The 18,385-nt window shown below is 31.3% G+C and overlaps 2 protein-coding genes across 2 annotated transcripts; one reads left to right on the forward strand and one right to left on the reverse strand.

Moving 5' to 3' along the window:
* The first annotated feature begins 10,290 nt into the window (after window positions 1–10,290).
* On the forward strand, window positions 10,291–13,262 carry LOC110686063 (DNA-3-methyladenine glycosylase-like). The gene is made up of 5 exons (XM_021862645.1): window positions 10,291–10,946; window positions 11,817–11,874; window positions 11,996–12,079; window positions 12,192–12,333; window positions 12,760–13,262. The coding sequence occupies exons 1-5, from the start codon at window positions 10,541–10,543 to the stop codon at window positions 13,036–13,038; spliced, it is 969 nt and encodes a 322-aa protein (XP_021718337.1). The 5' UTR covers window positions 10,291–10,540; the 3' UTR covers window positions 13,039–13,262.
* Window positions 13,263–15,293: 2,031 nt separating this feature from the next.
* LOC110685699 (inorganic pyrophosphatase 2-like) lies at window positions 15,294–18,163 on the reverse strand. Its single transcript, XM_021862226.1, has 4 exons — window positions 16,470–18,163; window positions 16,245–16,366; window positions 15,781–15,985; window positions 15,294–15,644 (listed from the first exon to the last, which is right to left on the reverse strand). The coding sequence occupies exons 1-4, from the start codon at window positions 16,611–16,613 to the stop codon at window positions 15,294–15,296; spliced, it is 822 nt and encodes a 273-aa protein (XP_021717918.1). The 5' UTR covers window positions 16,614–18,163.
* Window positions 18,164–18,385: the final 222 nt, after the last annotated feature.

Raw genomic sequence — 18,385 nt, forward strand, 5'->3', positions numbered from 1 at the left:
ACATTTCTCCTACCAATCATCGAGTTCAACTATGCCACCTCCATCGCAACCAACATCACAACCAACATCTCAACCTTCATCTCAAGGTAATTTCTAATTAAATTTTTATTGTTATGAATATTTATAAAAACTATTATTAATGATTATAAAGTTAGTTTAGTTTCCAATTTTCTATGATTTACAATTAGTTAATTACCATGAAAGATGCGTTTAAATAATTATAATTAAAATATTTAAAATTTAAAAGCTTATTTTCATGAATAGCGTTTAAAATTAATTTCAATAATTTGATTTATGAAAGGTGGTGGCGGTGAAAGTAGAAGTCGAGCACACTTTTCTTGGGTGTGGAAACATTTTGAACGAGTTGAGGTCACACCCCCGGGATGGCAACCCGGTCAACCAAAGAGGTTCACGTGTACATGCCTAGTTTGCAAGGCGCTAGGTGCAAATGTCAAGTCATATAATTGGAAAACGGGAGATGGAACCGAAACCTTGAGTCGGCATTTGCAAAATAAACACGACTTGTTCGAAAATGGCCCCCGTCCTTCGGTGGGTGGCGTCCAAACACAATTGGGTGGATACATGAACCAACCCGGCGGAGGTACACCTTTCATTTATAATAAAGATAGAATGATTGATGAAATGAGTACTTTAGTTATTGCTAATGAATACCCTTTTAGTTACGATGAAAATGCAAACGTTGAGCATTTTAATAAAGTTGCATTACAACCTGCATTTACTCGTGTCCCCCGAAATACCCTAAGACGTTATACACAAACTTCTTATTATAAGTATAGGAGTGGTTTGATTGAATTATTTCGTACTTTTGATGGTCGTGTTAGTTTTACAAGTGATACATGGACTTCTAGTTTTGGCGAACCTTTTCTCTGCATTACTGCTCATTGGGTGGATGATGATTGGTTTATTCAAAAACGTATACTATGTTTTCAAGCTATGGAAGAAAGGCATACCGGTTTTAACATCAAAGTTCGTATTTTGGATTGTTTAACAGAATTTCACTTGAATAATAAAGTTTTTTCTTTGTCTCTTGATAATGCAACTGCAAGCACAAAGTGTAATGACTATTTGAAAAATGACTCTGAGTTGCATTTGTTGTTGGGTGGTAGTCTCTTGCATGTTAGATGTTGTGCTCATATTTTGAATTTGTCTGTTCAAGAGGGTCTCGCTGAGTTGCAACCATTTCTAAACCCAATTAGAACAGTTATAAAATGGATTAGGATTACTCAGTCAGTTAGAAGAAAGTACATAGCTATGTGTAAAGAGAAAGGTCTTAAGAAAAGACAATGGTATATTGATACCCCTACCCGTTGGAATTCTATTTTCAAGTTGTTGAGTGATGTTATAAAGTATCGTGACATTTTGACCCAACTTTACAATGAGACTCGTGTTGATCCTACTGAGTTAATAACCGAAAGTCATTGGACTAATGCTTCTTTTGTTTGTGATGTTTTAAATGCTTTTGATAATGCAACTCATATTTTCTCTTATATTTATGAGTCTATCATTCATTTAGTCATAATTGAGTGTGTTAAAGTTGTTCACACCATCGAAGAGCATATGATGATTGATGGACTTCGTCCCGTTCTTGATAGCATGAAACGTAGGTGGCATACTTATTTTAGTGAATTTCCAGTCATTTATGGAATTGCGGCTATTCTTGACCCCGGTGTCAAAGCTGAAGGTTTGGAAAATCTCTTAGAATTTTATTATACAAGTTTAAGTATCGATTATGATGTTAGTGAATATATTAACAAATGCAAATTTATTTTGGGAGACCTTTATGATCATTATGCATCTATTTATGGTTTTGATTTGGCAACACCAACTACTACTAGCACTTCCGATTCTAGATTTAGTTTTCTTGATAAAGTTATGAAAAAGAAACACAAAGCATCTACATCATTCTCATCATCATCTTCTTCAACACTTGCTATTAATGATTATTTGTCATATCAACATGAGACCAACAACAACTTTCAAATTATAAAATGGTGGCAAGAACATAAAAAAAGTTTCCCTATATTGGCGAGAATTGCAAAAGATATACTTGCAGTTCCCGCTTCATCCGTTGTTTCCGAGTCTGCTTTTAGTGCAAGTAGAAGAGTGTTAGATGAAAAAAGATCTCGCTTAACTCCGGAAAGCATTCAAAATTTGTGTTTGTAAGAAAGATTGGGATCAAGCTGAAAAAAGAACTCAAGGTTTAAAGGAAGACGAAAACGATGAAGATGATCCTGTGATGATATTGGAGTCGTCAACGGATGATGCAGCTTCCGGGGATGATGATGCAACAAACATGGGTGGCTAGAAAAGTCTAAATCAGGTACGCTAAGAGCTACGTGGGCTTTGATTCTTTCGGGATACGTAGGCAACTTATTTTTCGAAAATTACAATTTAATTGCAAAATTAAATTTTAGTTTTCTAAAGATAGGTTCAAGCCCCCCCTCCCCCCAAATTCCAAAAGAAGTACAATATAAGAACTACGTTGGCTTTGATTCCTTATTTTATAATATAAGGATGCGTAGGCATCTTAATTTAGAGCAACTGAGCAAGTCATCAAATTGTTAATTTTGTAAAAATTAAAACACCACACAACCCACCCGACCCTAACCCACGAACCCACTCGACCCTAACCCACCTAACCCACGAACCCACCCGACCCTAACCCACCCTAACCCACCCTTCGACCTACCCTAACCAACTAACCCACCTTGACCCGTCCAACCCACGAACCCAGCTCGACCCACCCACAACCCGTCTAACCCACGAACCCAGCTTGACCCACCCACGACCCGTCTAATCCACGAACCAACTCGACCCACCCACGACTCGTCTAACCCACGAACCTAACCCTGGTGTGTCCAACTTCTCCGACCCGGCCCACCCCTATCCTACGTGTGTCGTGCCGTGTGTCATGAAACTCCAACCCGTGACCCACCTAACCCTAACCCAGCTCGCACGACTCGCACGGTGGACACCTCTAGTCATGCTCATCGTAAAAGGGCGTGTCAAATATATGTTCTCATGTATATTTCACTAAGTTTGTTTTATTTTATCATTACGTGACCGTTCATGTTGTACTGTTGTGTTATATATTATTGTTAGAGTAACTTTCAAGCAAAATTATACTTCATGACAGTAAAAAATAATAAATGATCATAGCACCTTTCCTTTTGGGAATTGAATTCATGATCCACATTGTTTAATTTAATTTTTTCTTATACGGTTGCTCCTTTAATGTTTAATCTTTTCGGGTAATAATTTAGCGCATTTAGTAGCTAGATTCGTTACTAGTAAACTTAATGTATGGCTTAATGATTTCCCCCAAAGCTTTATATCTTTGGCGGAAATTGATCTTTTTTAATAACATTGCCCGTTTAACGGTTTCCTTCCAATATATATATATATATATATATATATATATATATATATATAATCTTATCTTATTTTTTTTCTTACAATACTTCAATATTATTACCTCGATTACCATACTAAATGATCATAGGCTCATAGCACCTTTCCGTCACCAAATATATATATATATATATAGGGGAGGGATCCGGTAAGAACCCCTAGATATATAAGAACCCTAGATATATAAAAATCCATCTCAACCGTAGGATCAAGTTGTTTTAGACGGTTAAGATTAAAACACGTGTCCAACTTTTTCAACCCCTTACCCACCTCCCAACCTTTTCTCTCTCCTCTAACTTTCTCTCTCTTCTTCCCGATTTTCTCATTTTCTCTCTCCTAAAGCCGGAGTTATACGGTGGAGAAGGCGAGAGAGGCGGCAGCGGCGGAAAGCTTCGAAGAGAGAGAAAACCACCGGCGACGCCGTACGATCGACCACCTCGTACTGGCCGTTGAATTTCGAGGTGTGGACCCCGCTAAACGCCTCTTCTCTGGTCTCCCTTCTCTCTTTTCTCCTGCTCCTTCCTCCATTGAAATCGGTACTGAGTACTTTCTCTCTCTCCTCCATTAATTCATCTTCCTTGTTTGATATCCTAGGGTTTTTTCTATCGAGGTTTTCAATTTCTGTTTTCTATTGATAATTTTAGGTTAATTTGTTGGTGTTTATACCTAGGGTTTTTTGTTCGTATTATACGGATCAAGATCCATGGTTTTTAAGCCTTGAGTTCTATTCAGCTGATGAATTAGAAGTTCAATTTCTGTTTTTCGAAGTTTTTTATTGCAGTTTGATGTTTGTGGTTTGAACTTGATTTCCTATATAATTTGTTCTAGTTTAATGCATCCATGGATGACAGTAGCGTGGAATGTAATCAGCTTTCGAAGTTGGTACTAATAAATAAAATTGGATGTTTTCTTGGGTTTAAACTGTGTGTTCTTTGTGATAATACTCCGTATAATTTACTCATGTTTCTTTGTGATCATTTAGTTTTGAAGTAATTATGCAATCCATGAAAAGGTAGCTTTTGATTATCTATTTACACGGATTTGCGTGTATGAGATTAATAGTGAGGTTTATTTATAATGCTAGTTGGATGATTGAGTTATTGCTGACTGAATTCCAGAATTTAAGATTAAGCTGCTACTATAGTAATGCCGCCTTAGGCTATGTTACCCTGGTACTCGTGTTGGACACCAGCCGCCTATAGGTTTATAGTTTGAACGCACTGGTTATTACTTGTTACTGAACTTTTATTGTTGAGTAAGTATGATCCTAGTGGTTTGTAATTCATGTCCTATCGAACTCGTTGTGTGGTTTCGAATTTGCATATACCATGAACTTGACTTGCTATTTGGTTGCAATTTGAGTTTTATTATTATTTTTTTTGAAATTTATACATGGGTAGGGTGGCTACTGTTTGGAGGTGCTTTGAAGAAATGATCTTAGAAATTGCGTCATTTTTCATAGCTAAGTGAGATGTTATGTGCCATTCTTTGCTGTGTTGTAACATCAGTGGTGATGATTTATTGTGTGGGAACTGGGGTTTTCGAGTTGGTCAGTTCTTCATTGGTACATGTTGGTGGAGGAGTTAGTGACTGCTTATTCTAAGAGGCAGTGATTGTGTGTATGTACCTTTGAATGGATTGTTTTAATAAATGTTTTCCAGAGTAAGAGTGATTGTGGTGAATTGGTAATGAAGTCGAAAGAGGAACTATTTGCACCCATTCTGGAGTACGCTAGAACTTTTATTCCCGGCAATCCCCATGCAAGGGGCAACTTTCACAGGGATTGCCGGGAACATTAGAGCGTAGGAGTAGGCAAAAAAAAAATTAGAACATAGGAGTAGGCAAAAAAAAAAAATTAGAACATAGGAGTAGGCAAAAAAAAAATTAGAAAATAAGTAGACTAAATTTAGAACATTGGAATAAAAAATTAGAACGTAAGCAAAAAAAAAAAACTTAAACATAGGAATAAATTTTAGAACATAGGGTTTAGAACATATAGAAAAATTTAGAATATATAAAAAAAAATTAGAACATATAAAAAATTTTAGAACATAGGAATTTAGAACATATTTAAAAAAATTTAGAACATAATAAAAAATTTAGAACATAGGAATTTAAAACATAGGCAGAAATATTTAGAACGTATGAAAACTAATCTAGAACAGAACGTAGGAAAAAAAAAATATTAGAACATAGGCAGAATATATTTAGAACATAGGAAAAAAAATACTAGAACATAGGCCAAATTAAAAATATTTAAAACATAGTCAAAAAAATTAGAACATAGAGAGAAAATTTTAGAACATATATAGAAAAAATTTAGAACATAGCTAGAACATAGGTGTAGAATATACGAACAACTTTAGAACATAGGAAAAATTTGGAACATAAGAAAATGATTTGCAACCTAGTAAAAATTTAGAACATAGAAAATTAGAACATTGGGAAAAAAAATTAGATCATAGGAAAAAAAATGGAAATTTAGAATATTGGGAAAAAAAAATAAGAGCATAGAAAATAAGTTTAGAACATATACTAAAAATTTAGAACATAGGGTGAAAAAATTTAGAACATATGATAAAGTTTAGAACATAGATAGAAAAAATTTAGAACGTATGGAAAAAAAATTAGAAAATAGGTAGAAAAAATTTAGAGCATAGGATAAAATTTAGAGCATACGGAAAAAATTTAGAACATAGGTTTAGAACATAGGAAATAAATTTAGAACATAGACAAAAAAATATGAATATAGGATATATATTTAGAACATGGACAGAAAAATTTAGAACATAAACAATAAAATGTAGAACATAGGAAATAGTTTAGAACATACATATATTTAGAACATTTTCAAATAATATTTAGAACATATGATAAAACCTATTAGCTCAATTGGAAGAGCACTATGCAAATGCATAGAGGATGTAGGTTCAATTCCTACATAGGTTATCTTTATAAATAACTAAAAAAACTTCAAATGTTTTTTTTTTTAAAAAAAAAAATCCAATAAAACAAATTAAATTAGCACTAAGTTATATGAGCAGAAAATAAGTAGACTAAATTTAGAACATAGGAAAAAAAAAACTTTAGAACATAAGTAGACTAAATTTAGAACATAGGAAAAAAAAAATATAACATATGTAAACGAATATTTAGAACGTAGGAAAAAAAAAACTTTAGAACATAGGTAGTAAAAGTTTAGAACATAGGAAAAAAAAAATCTTTAGAACATAAATAGACTGAATTTAGAACATAGGCAAAAGAATTTAGAACATAGGTAAAAGAATATTTAGAACATAAGAAAAAAAAAAAAAAACTTTAGAACATACGTAGAAAAAATTTAGAACATAGAAAAAAAACTTTAAAACATAAGTAGACTAAATTTAGAACATAGGAAAAAAAATTAGAACATAAGCAGACCAAATTTAGAACATAGGAGTGGGCAAAAAAAAAAAAAATTAGAACATAAAAGAAGAATTACAGAAATGCCATTACTAAATGATCATTTTAGATTGTTGGATCAAAACTAATAAACGGCTGAGATTGGTTCTTATATAAGATTGGGTTCTTATATAGAGGAGGGTTCTTACATGAGCCTTCCTCTATATATATATATATATATATATATATATATATATATATATATATATATATATATTTATTTATATATTTTTACCTCGATTACCATAGTAAATGATCATAGTACCTTTCCTTTTTGGCATGTTTTCAGAATCTCTTAATTATTTTACTTTATTCTATTTTAACTAACTCTTTCATTTTCCTTTTAGCCAATAATATTTTCACATTTTCAAGCTTTATCCACATTTTTTTTACACTCACCCACTTTTAAACATTGTCTCTCTTACAATTTTACTTTTTTAATACCTTTTTCTTACTCCCACTCACTAATTTTTTAATCCACTCAAATAATAAATGTTAAGATCAAATGAAAATGAATGTAGTATTGAACTTGCTCTCTTCACCAAAATAAGGTATTTTGGTATGATTTTAATAAGTTTTTACTTGGCCTTGTCTAATGTAATGGTTGATTAAACTTTTATCTTATTTTTGCACTAATGTATGAAGAAAACATAGTCAAATAAGATCTTGCTATATTCGTTGTATTGTGTATTTTTTGACTATATAATTTTCTTACCATAAGTTATATTCATACTCAATTAAAGATAGTTTAAACTAAATTTAAAAGTTTACGGAGTATGATATAACCTGGTTTGGTCTAATATGACCTTATATTTAAAAAAAAAATACAAAAAACCCAGTCGTAAGTTTTGTAATTACTCGATAAGCTAATGAGAACAAGTCATATATACATTTTTTTTTGTTTTATTTTTACAACATTCCACTTTATCTGCTTATTTCCTTTTATGCTTTCATAGTGTTACGAACATTTCTAATGGTAAGCTAATTGTCAAATAAGTTTGGAATGCCACATAGCTAGGATTTTAAGCTAACTCTCTTTATAGCTATTTTGTGCCCCAATGGTTAGCTATCTAATGGCTTTCTAATTAAGTGAGCTTAACTTTCTCAATTAGCTTAAATTTTTTAATTATATTAATATATTAATTTATAAAATATTGGAAAATATTTTCTCAAGCAAATTAGCTTGGGCAAGCTAATTGTATTTCTTTAGCTTCAATGATCAAGCTAATAGTTAGGGACTTTTGAAAATTGCAAGCAAGTCCATAACTACAACCATTGGAGTTGCTCCGATCCTAGTCTTAGAAAAGTGTAACATTTATTCTAAAACAGTACTCCCTCCATTTTTAAATATTTGCTCCATTTCTACTTTTTGCACTGTTCATTTGTCCTACTTTAATTTGATCAATGTTTGTGATTTATACATAAAAAAAAAATAATAAATAAATAAATAAAAAAGAATAGTAATGTAGGTAATTGTTGGAATCGTCTCAATGAATAGATTATTAATTTTCAATTATTAGAATTTATACTTATTGATAATTAAATATATTATTGATCAAAGATTAGCATCGGCATACGTGCCCAAGAATTGGAGCAAGTATTTAAAAACGAAAAGAGTAAAAGCATATCATTTTCTTATCCTCAAAAGTATAAAAATGTGACAACTAATTTCAAAGGTATGCGCACTAATCCATGATCTAAATCCCAAGTTTCACGCTTCATGAAAAAGAACAAGTTTGTGACAATCAAAAAACTAAGCTAATTAAGTTGGTTGAAGATGAAAAAGCAGTAAAACCTAAAAAATGTGAGGAAATTAGAATGTTTAAAAGATGGAATATCTTTGTCTCATTCGGGCAAAAGGTTTGCCTCAAATCTCCAAGATAAGAGTAATACCCAAGTTTTTAGTGGACCCCGTTAATGAAATCTTTAATTCTAACAGTTTAACTTACCATGAAGCAACCATCGGACCTGAAAATTGGGAACAGTTAATAACGTTACTACTTGCTAATCATTATTATGCGATTATTAATCTTAATCAAAGAATTAATGTTCGTTCCCATATAGTTGTACGTTGGTAAAGTGACTAATTAAGTCTTGTCAAGACTTTGGTTATGTCGGCAAAGAATAAATTCTCGTTAATTAAAAGCAAACTACCACTTGACTTTTTTTTTTTTTTTTTTTTTTTTTTTAAAAAAAAACTACCTCCGTTTTTTTAAGTTGACACGTTTTGACTTTATCACTATTCACACTCTTATTTGACCGTGATTTATGCTTTATACATAATAAAAAATATAGTCATGTGGATCTTATTAGATTCGTCACGATATATATTTTCAAAATATCAAATTTTCATAATTTTTGCTTATCGATCATTAGAGATATGAATAGTTGAAGTTGTGCATTGACAAATGTGACAAAAGAAACGTGTAAACTAAAAAAACTAAAAAAATGGAGGAAGTAGGTTTTAATTATGTTAATGATCTTTTTTATTATTGGATAGATTTGTTTATTGTAGACTTTATATGTTTGCAATGGATCGGATATGATCGATTTCTCCAGCTATTGTCTAAGATATTATATAAATCTCACTAAAAATTTTTTTATTCGAGATGGTTTTACCACTTTTGTTGAAGAAAGTTGTATGAAGAAACACCAAAACAATATAAAGGGATCAGATTGCGAATGTGTAAGAGAAATTTTCTTCAAAGTGTCATATAAACTAGTTTCTGGCCAACCAGCCCTAACTCATTTGTCCCCTATTTTCTCATCGAAATGCTCAAAATTGAAGTTCTAGAAACAAATAGACTATCTAGGGTTCTTGCCACTGTGTATGTGAATCCAAATAATAAATGCCACCACAAGCTATAATAATACTAAAACAAACTACTCAGAATTAATTAAATTGAAAAAGATCTACTAACTAATACTCCTAGTTACTAAATCAAGCATTATTGGAATCTAATACCTATATATGGATGTTTCACAAGAATGATCATAAAGAATATCTGAAAATAAAATAATATATCATTATCATTCCAATAAAACGATAACAACTATGTTCCAACCACCTTATTTTGATTTATTGACCCTTTTCATACCATATGCTTAAATATAATTAATTAAAAAGATTAGTAATAATAAACTAAATACTTATGTAAGAAAATTTCATGCGTTCTACATTCATTATGATAGTAGCTAGCTAGATGTCAAAACTTTGATATAGCAATATAAGTGCATATATGATCTAAGCATCAACCTTTAATCATTTTATTTTATTATAATTTATTTCCTAATTAGGTAGGGTGGACCAAATTAATTAAAAGTGAAAGATATATTATATAATATCATGATTAGCATCTAATCTATATAAAATAAATTTTGTTAAGCACTAATACATCCCACTAGTTAGATTATTTGCTTGTGAACCAAGATGAAAAAATTAGTAATTTAAGGCTATGTAATGAAACTCACACTTCACCAACCAAATTTGTAGCCAAATTTTCTTATAAAGACCCCTTCCGTTACAAAAGCAAATATTTTATAAATCACAACCAATCTAAGTTATATAACTATATTTATTTATTTTCTATAATGTCTTTATTTCTTTGTTAAATTTTATACATTTTGTAATATTATTGAGTCAAAAAAAAAAAAAAGTAACAAAAAAATGTCACGAGGAAATGTAAGGAAAAATGTTCTAGAGAAGAGTAGCAAAATAGGGTGGTTTAAGGCAAAAGAGAATCCAAACCAAAATAACAATAGTTTCTTCAAAAACTTCAAGAAGGTCTATCCACTTGGGATCCATAGGAGCAACTCTTCACTATCGGTGTCGTCGATCTCATTATCATTGTCTCAAACCTCAACGGATTCTTCCCTTACGGATTACTCATGTCCTTTGGATCAAAAGATTTTGTTATCACTCGAATCACTTCGAAAGGTTACGGCAACCTCTCCTGAAAAGAAAGACGTTCCAGTGGTGGCTAGTGCTAAGGTTGAACAATTGTCTAGTCCTAAGAAGCCTTGTGATGATAATGGTGAGGTCAAGAGATGCCATTGGATAACCAAAAATAGTGGTAAGAAGATTATATCTTATTTCAACTTGTGATAAATATATATTTACACTTAATTGAACAAAATAGTGGTAGTTGGAATATAATTTTCGTACTTTTCTTGTTTAAAACTGGCTATTGGAACTTCTTTTACAGTAATGCATGCTTTCACTTTTTATAAATACATGATTAATATTATCTTAGACCTCCAGTTACATTAAGTTTAAGCATTCTATTGTACTGTTTTGATGAGTTTGTTAAGTTGATCATCAATTACTTGTCTAGTAATTATGTTATCATTAATTTTAAGATTTAATTTTGTATGATATGATGAATACCACCCAGAAGCTTCGCATATATGTTATACCAACTTCATATATTGTGACAATGATACATGAAGCCAATTAGCTAATTGAGCTACTTCAACTAGACCAAGTTCAAGCTCGACTTGTGCCCATATAGTTAAGTGAGCGCATTGAATTGAATCAAGTTTTTAGCTAGCTCTAGGTTTTTTCTGCGTATTAAGTGTGGATTAAACCTTTATATTAAACCTTTGTTTTCTTCCCTTTATTCTTCTTAATTATTACTTATTCTTGTTTAATTCAAATTAAACGCAACCACACCCAAAAAAGAGTAGATCAGACAAAATTATATAAATAATAATTGTGACTAGACCAGATCACACCTGACCTTAAAAATTTAGAATAGAACACTTTGAATAAGGAGAAAATCGAGGCCTTTATGTTAAATTCAGGCCTAAATGCCTAATAACCCTAGTTGATCACATCACAAAGAGAGAACATTTTCTTCAAAGACCTTGATTATCTTATATATGTAAAAGAGGAATAAATTAAAGCAATGCTCTCTTTTTCTTGTCTATTGGGGTTCGAACAGATAACGCGTATGTAACCTTCCATGACGAACAATGGGGAGTACCGGTATATGATGACAAGTACGTACCAACGAACTATGTATTTGAACATATATATTTCACTTTTAGTTTATATAATAGGAATTTACATCATTTAATCTAAAAGTATATTTGAGAAAATGTACTAATGTTTTGTTCATAGTCAATTGTTTGAGCTGCTCTCCATGTCTGGTATGTTGATGGATCACAATTGGACTGACATTCTGAAAAAAAGAGGCCAACTGAGGTAAACGCTCCTTTTCATACATAAGTTTTTTGTTATATATCTTTTTTATTTACTTAGAAAAATTAATCTGACCATTATACTTGTATTATTCATTATGACGTATATATTATAGAGAATCATTTGGAGGATTTGATATCAACTTCGTTGCTAACATGGAGGAGAGCGAGATCATAGAGATATCGTCGAACAAGGAGCTGGGATTACCTGAGTGCAGAGCAAGGTGCATTGTGGAGAATGCCAAAGGAATAATGAAGGCAAGTTCTTCAAAAGAAAGCACAAGGAATGGATTAAAAATCTTCAAATACTGGATTTACCTCTTTATGCATTTCCCTATTGCTTAAATAAATAATACGCATGTATACTCGCTCTGTCCTAAAATGATAATCACGTAGTTATACTTTTTGTGACCTCTAGGTGAAAAAATATGTTAAAGTTACATTATCTTCAAAACAATTGGTATATATGAATTTTAAAACTAACCAACATTTTTCATAATATGATTCATGTATGTATATGATGTACTCATTATTATTTAATTTGTTAATTAACATAAATTTTGTCTATTAATAAGTCTAGATTACGTAAGAGGTATAGGAATATATGATTTATGTTGATGTCAACAATTATTCAAATGCAAATTTCTAATTAATTTCATGCAATGTAATTGAATATTTATGCAGGTAATGAAGGAGTATGGATCATTTTGCAGCTATATATGGGGATATTTCAACTATAGACCAATAATTAACAAGTACAGATATCCAAGGAATGTGCCATTAAGGACTCCAAAAGCTGAAGTCATAAGCAAGGATCTTGTACGTCGAGGGTTCCGGCTAGTCGGACCGGTCATCACTCAGTCGTTCATCCAAGCAGCTGGGATGACCATCGATCATTTGATTGATTGTTTTAGGTATAATGAATGTGTTAGCCTTGCTGAAAATCCTTGGAGGCATGTTTAAGTTGTATCTGTATATATATGTATTTAATTTTTTAAAGAGAGGGATTTTTATTTAACTATGTAAGTTTTATTGTAATTTTATATACATGCACAAATTTTCGAGAGCAAAGAGATTAAGATATTTCTGTTACATGGAAAAATGGGAGGACTGTGTGTTTTTTGTAAACCTCCAAATACTAATTCAATCTTCTTTTTATTATATAAACATTTCATATATTTCTCTAATTGGTATTAATATGGGGATGTGTGATAAAATTGTGTGTTATGTACTTATGTGTTGATCAATGCAGTGTAGATGTTCGGCCATCTTCCTATGGTAGAGTGTCTCCTTATGATGGAGTTATTAGTTGTTTGTTTTTGTTTAGGGTTTTTTTTTTGTGCTAGAGTTTATCAAAAAGGTAATTATCTTTTGCTCTATTATCAGTTTGTTGGTAAAGTTTTGTTCGGGATTGCAACAGTTGTCAAATTTTCAAATACGTTCAAGTGAATCAGATGAAAATCATCCTTATGGCTACAACAATTCGTTAGACTGTCTCTCCGAAAAGGTTGTATACTCTAGTGATATGTACGAGAGATGTACCACATACAGTGCAAGATTTATTGAACGATAGTAGCTTTGATAAAGGAAACCCTTATTTGATTCAATTTTATGTATTTGTTAATTTAGATTTTTATTGTAGATGCTGGCTTTTTACAAATGAATTGGTTTGTTTCAAAAAAAAGATATGGATCCTTGGCCTAGCTAGGGAATATATTCATTTGTTACGTATGGAGTACAGGTTTTTTTTAGTGCTGAGATAGCCACAAAAGGCAGTGATATGATGTTGAAGAAATTTGATCCAATATCCTAGGTCTTAAATATCACCTTCAAAAGGTTAACCAACTAAGTTAATTCACATTCACTATGTATGGAATACAATTAAGTTAAAGTTTGGTTCTATCTAGAAAAACCTTAATCAAATTCAAATTAGAAAAAAAAACGTCCCTAAATAAAGTTCAATAAATCTAAAAATGACTAGCTATTGAATTCAAGTTTGGCACTTTCTTTGTTGTTCCTAATTGAAACCTTTATAGATTCATATTCAAATAATCCAATATTTAATTACTTTTATCTAAGGAAAAACATACTAATGTGATATTCTGTTTAATTATTTAATTCATCATGATGTGTAAAATATCAATTTTTTTATAGTATAGATATGAAATATACATGTGTTAATGTTTATTTCTAGCTATATATATTTTCTTAGTGTTACTTAAAACTTCGTTCCGTATAGGATGCTCCTAATTAATTATTCGTTTTGCCAACCAAACGATATGATCCTACAATTTTCGACTTTCTATGAACTTCTTTCTGTTTTAGGCAATTTTATGTCAACCGTTACGATGTTTGTGCATAATAATACATATAAGAAGGTAATAGTAGCAGTCCTAGCAGCAAGTCGCGAATAATTTAGCAAACTTCTAAGACCAACTAATATTATTAATGGATTTGCATTGGACGACTCCTAACAACTATTACTACATACTAGTCTACTAACACAATCCAAAAACTATATCACAAATATATTGTCAACATTAATCAATCAAGTTTTTTTTTTTTTTTTTTTTTTTTTTTTTTTTTGAGGAAAATTAATCAATCAAGTTAAGTCTAGTAGCTGCATGCAAACTCCAACCTTTTTTTTACGAGTGGAAAACTAATGTATAATATTCTTAAAATATCTATAAAACAAATTATATTGTAGTGGATCAATTCCAATAGGACTACGTACGATTCTTCTCTCACGCGTTGTTCCGCTGTGCCAATCATTGGTAGTTGTTTGCCAATCATTGTTAAATCTTAGGCATATATGCATATAGCATATTGTCGTTTGTTAGTGTAACAAGATATAAACAAAATATCTCTCCATATACTCCAGGCCAGTTAGAGCTAGGCACGGGTGGGTTAGACCGTCCACATGTCAGCGTGCCTCATGCTTAAGCAAGCTGGATGAGTCTAGAAAAAGTAATGTCATATCGGTCTTTCAACTAACTTATATACACGACCTTAATAAAGCCTACCCAACTATCCGACATATATAATTAACTATTTTGAACTAGACTTGTAACATAATAAGACAAGAACATGTTCTACGTATGTCATATATAATATCGAAAGACATCTTCAATCACTAATACAATTCTTAAATTGAGCAACATAAACCTATTATAAGATCAATCAAACAAAAATTACAAAATAGCTATTCTTTCCAATTTCTAAACAGGAATACGGGGAGCCTGAGGCAAGGCTTGATGGGAAGTAGTAACAGGCAAGATCTCATGGTTAAAAAATTGAGCAACATTACTATCATCTCTAATAGAGATGATACCTTGGATGATAGACAATAGGACTCGTTCGAGATCACGGCCGTCTTCCCATTCATGGATCTTGGCCTTGATAAGGTTTGGGTTTCTTGAGATCAAGTCATAAACAGGAAAGTTCTTCCTTGGCATAACATGGTCATTTTCTCTTAGCATTAAAGAAGGACAATAATCTCCGAGACCATCTCCTAAGTAAATGATTTTCTTGGATTCTTGCTCACGTAGTAACCTTTTGATCACTAAACCCTACAATTTTTTGAACAATAACATAAAATTAGACATGAATATTCATAACATGTAATTAATTTATATATTAAGGTTTGATAACATAAATTAAATAATATATGGGTACAAATTACAAAATACTTGTATATATATTTACCTTGCACATGTTTGGAGGACAAGGGTTGCTACATCCATGAGGAGATTTAGTGAAATCATGTAACGGTAATATCCTTAATCTCCCTTCTTGATCAACATAACCCGGATTCGTGTTAATCTCTGAGAAATAATCCTTTACTCCAAGATGATCAAGTACGGTCTCGATGAAGAAAGTATTTGCGTCACTTACAATCCTCAGATCACACCTGAAAAAATAAACTCCCAAGAATTCTTATTAATACCTAGACCACCTAGTTAATGTACTACAATGATCAAGATTTAATTTAGTCATCACAATTAAGCTAAGTATCCTAATTAATACCTAGAAAACTCGATTAATACACTATCATGGTCAAGATTTAGTTGTCATGTCACTAATTCAATTATTAACACTATAATGTATCAATCAAATATCAAACGTGACTATTAATTCCGGATGACATAAACAAGAATAGTTTCAAATACCCAGCAGCATGGGCAGATATGATCGCGGGAACAACACGGGGATGAATCGGAACTCGTTTCAAGACTTGTACAATATCATCAATTGTAATTCCTTGTTTATGCATTTCTTTCATCAATGTATCCTGTTATGATCAATAAAATATATGTAAACTGCGTCAACTATATAATAAAACCAAGAAAATAGATCAAAACACATTTAAATTAAACCTAAATAAAAATACTAACCATTATAGTGTTAAAAGGCATGGTATCTACGAGTAGTAGTTTATTGAAGAGTGGTGTAAAACCTAACTCAGTAACAACCCATTCATCACTATCACAATCGATAATCGTTTTATCGAAGTCGAAAACGACCATTAATCCTTCCATTGCTCAAGAAAATTACTTAGAAAAGAATAAGAAACTTTGATGAATTGATATTTGTTTTTTGTGTGATGCCCTAGAAGTTAATTGGAGAGGTATTTATAGTTTTAAAGGGTTCTTCAAAGAATGTACCGTAGGATCTTTTCATATACTGAGGATCGTTGGATTATGTGTGACAATTGAATCCAAGGGCTAAATTTTGACGGATTTATAGGAAAGTAATTAGGTGATTAACGATAAATAAAATGCGCGGGAATCTGAGGGAATATGCTTTTTTGTTATAAGGCAGATTTCCTATTTTGAATAGAATTGTACTAATCTGAGGGAGTAAGTTTTTTGATAAATAAAGAACAATAGAATGTTCTTTCGTTCCGTAGAATTGATAAGTATATTGAGATTTACCTTACGATTTGGTACGTTGGAAGTGTAGGATGGGAATGAGAATTTTACTATATCTAGTACTCGTACTAATTGATTGTTGTTGTAGTGGTGATTGGGGCTACACTTGGTAGAGAACCGCGTGTTCAAATCCCCGCAATAACAATTGGAAAGAGATTAGAACCTAATCACACAGAACTGATCCTCGAATCCAGATTCGTTCAAAGGTTCGGTGAACCGAGTGGAACACCAAAAAAAACTATATCTAGTACTCGTTCGTCTATTTTTTTTTTCTTTTAAAATTTAAAATTAAATAAATTGAAAACCGCAAAAGTTGATTTAAACGTTTTGTTGTTAGTTTTCAAAATCGTGATGATTCTGCTGATGATTTGATTGAAGAAGGCAAGAAGCCATGGGTATATAATAAGCTAGTGATGATTTACAAATGCTTGATCAATTTTAGAGTCTAGACAAACCCAAGCCATGTCGGAATTCACATGCAGTACAAATGTTCAGTTATACTCCCTCTGTCCTTTTACTAAGAGTGTGTATTCTATTTTGAGGTAATCAAAATTAAGAGCCTATTTCCATTTAAATGTTGTACTTTTTGACAACATTACTCTTTTTTTTTTTTTTTTTTTTTTTTTTTTTTTTTTTTGACATCAATTCCCAATACTTTCTCTCTCCCTCTCATCAATAATTTTTAACCACTTTTTCTATCTATCTCTCTCCAATACCACATGCATATTTGTACTTCCAATCATTAAATTTCTTAATTCCCGTGAAAAACCCCAAATAGACTCTCAATAAAAGAACGGGGGGAGTACATCATGTAAATCCACCCAATTGTAGAACCATTTAAGCCCAAGCCCACTTGTATTTTCTATCTTCTTGGCATATTGTAACATACTGTACTTTGTAAACAGTTTCACATTGATTAGAGTTTGTAAATTACTTTATTCGTTTTTAATAGTTGTAACGTTTTTATTTTCACGTTTATGATGAAATTGTGAGCTTGTGACTTTGTGAGTGCATGCCTTTAACCAATAATACCTTTTATTATTGATATGTAAAATGTTAATATTTTAAAAATTTATAATGAGATAAAATCTAACAATTTTTTAAATAAAATTAAGGCTTTTCATTATATAAAGTTATAAACTGAAAGAACGTGTCAAAGTAATGTGAACAATGCAAAAATATCTACGACTTCCAACACACACTTCTTTCTTTTTTTCTTTTTTTTTTTTTTTTTTTTTTTTACGGTATTTAAGAAAAGCAAGCCTCATTTAATACATTTAAAATGGGGATGAGAGATTGTTATTAGTATAATTTAGTGGGCTATGAGATCAAAATAAGGATTATAGTACAACTTTCAACAACAACAAAAACTAACCAAC

Source organism: Chenopodium quinoa, unplaced genomic scaffold, assembly GCF_001683475.1.
Source record: "Chenopodium quinoa cultivar QQ74 unplaced genomic scaffold, ASM168347v1, whole genome shotgun sequence".
Classification (NCBI taxonomy): domain Eukaryota; kingdom Viridiplantae; phylum Streptophyta; class Magnoliopsida; order Caryophyllales; family Amaranthaceae; genus Chenopodium; species Chenopodium quinoa.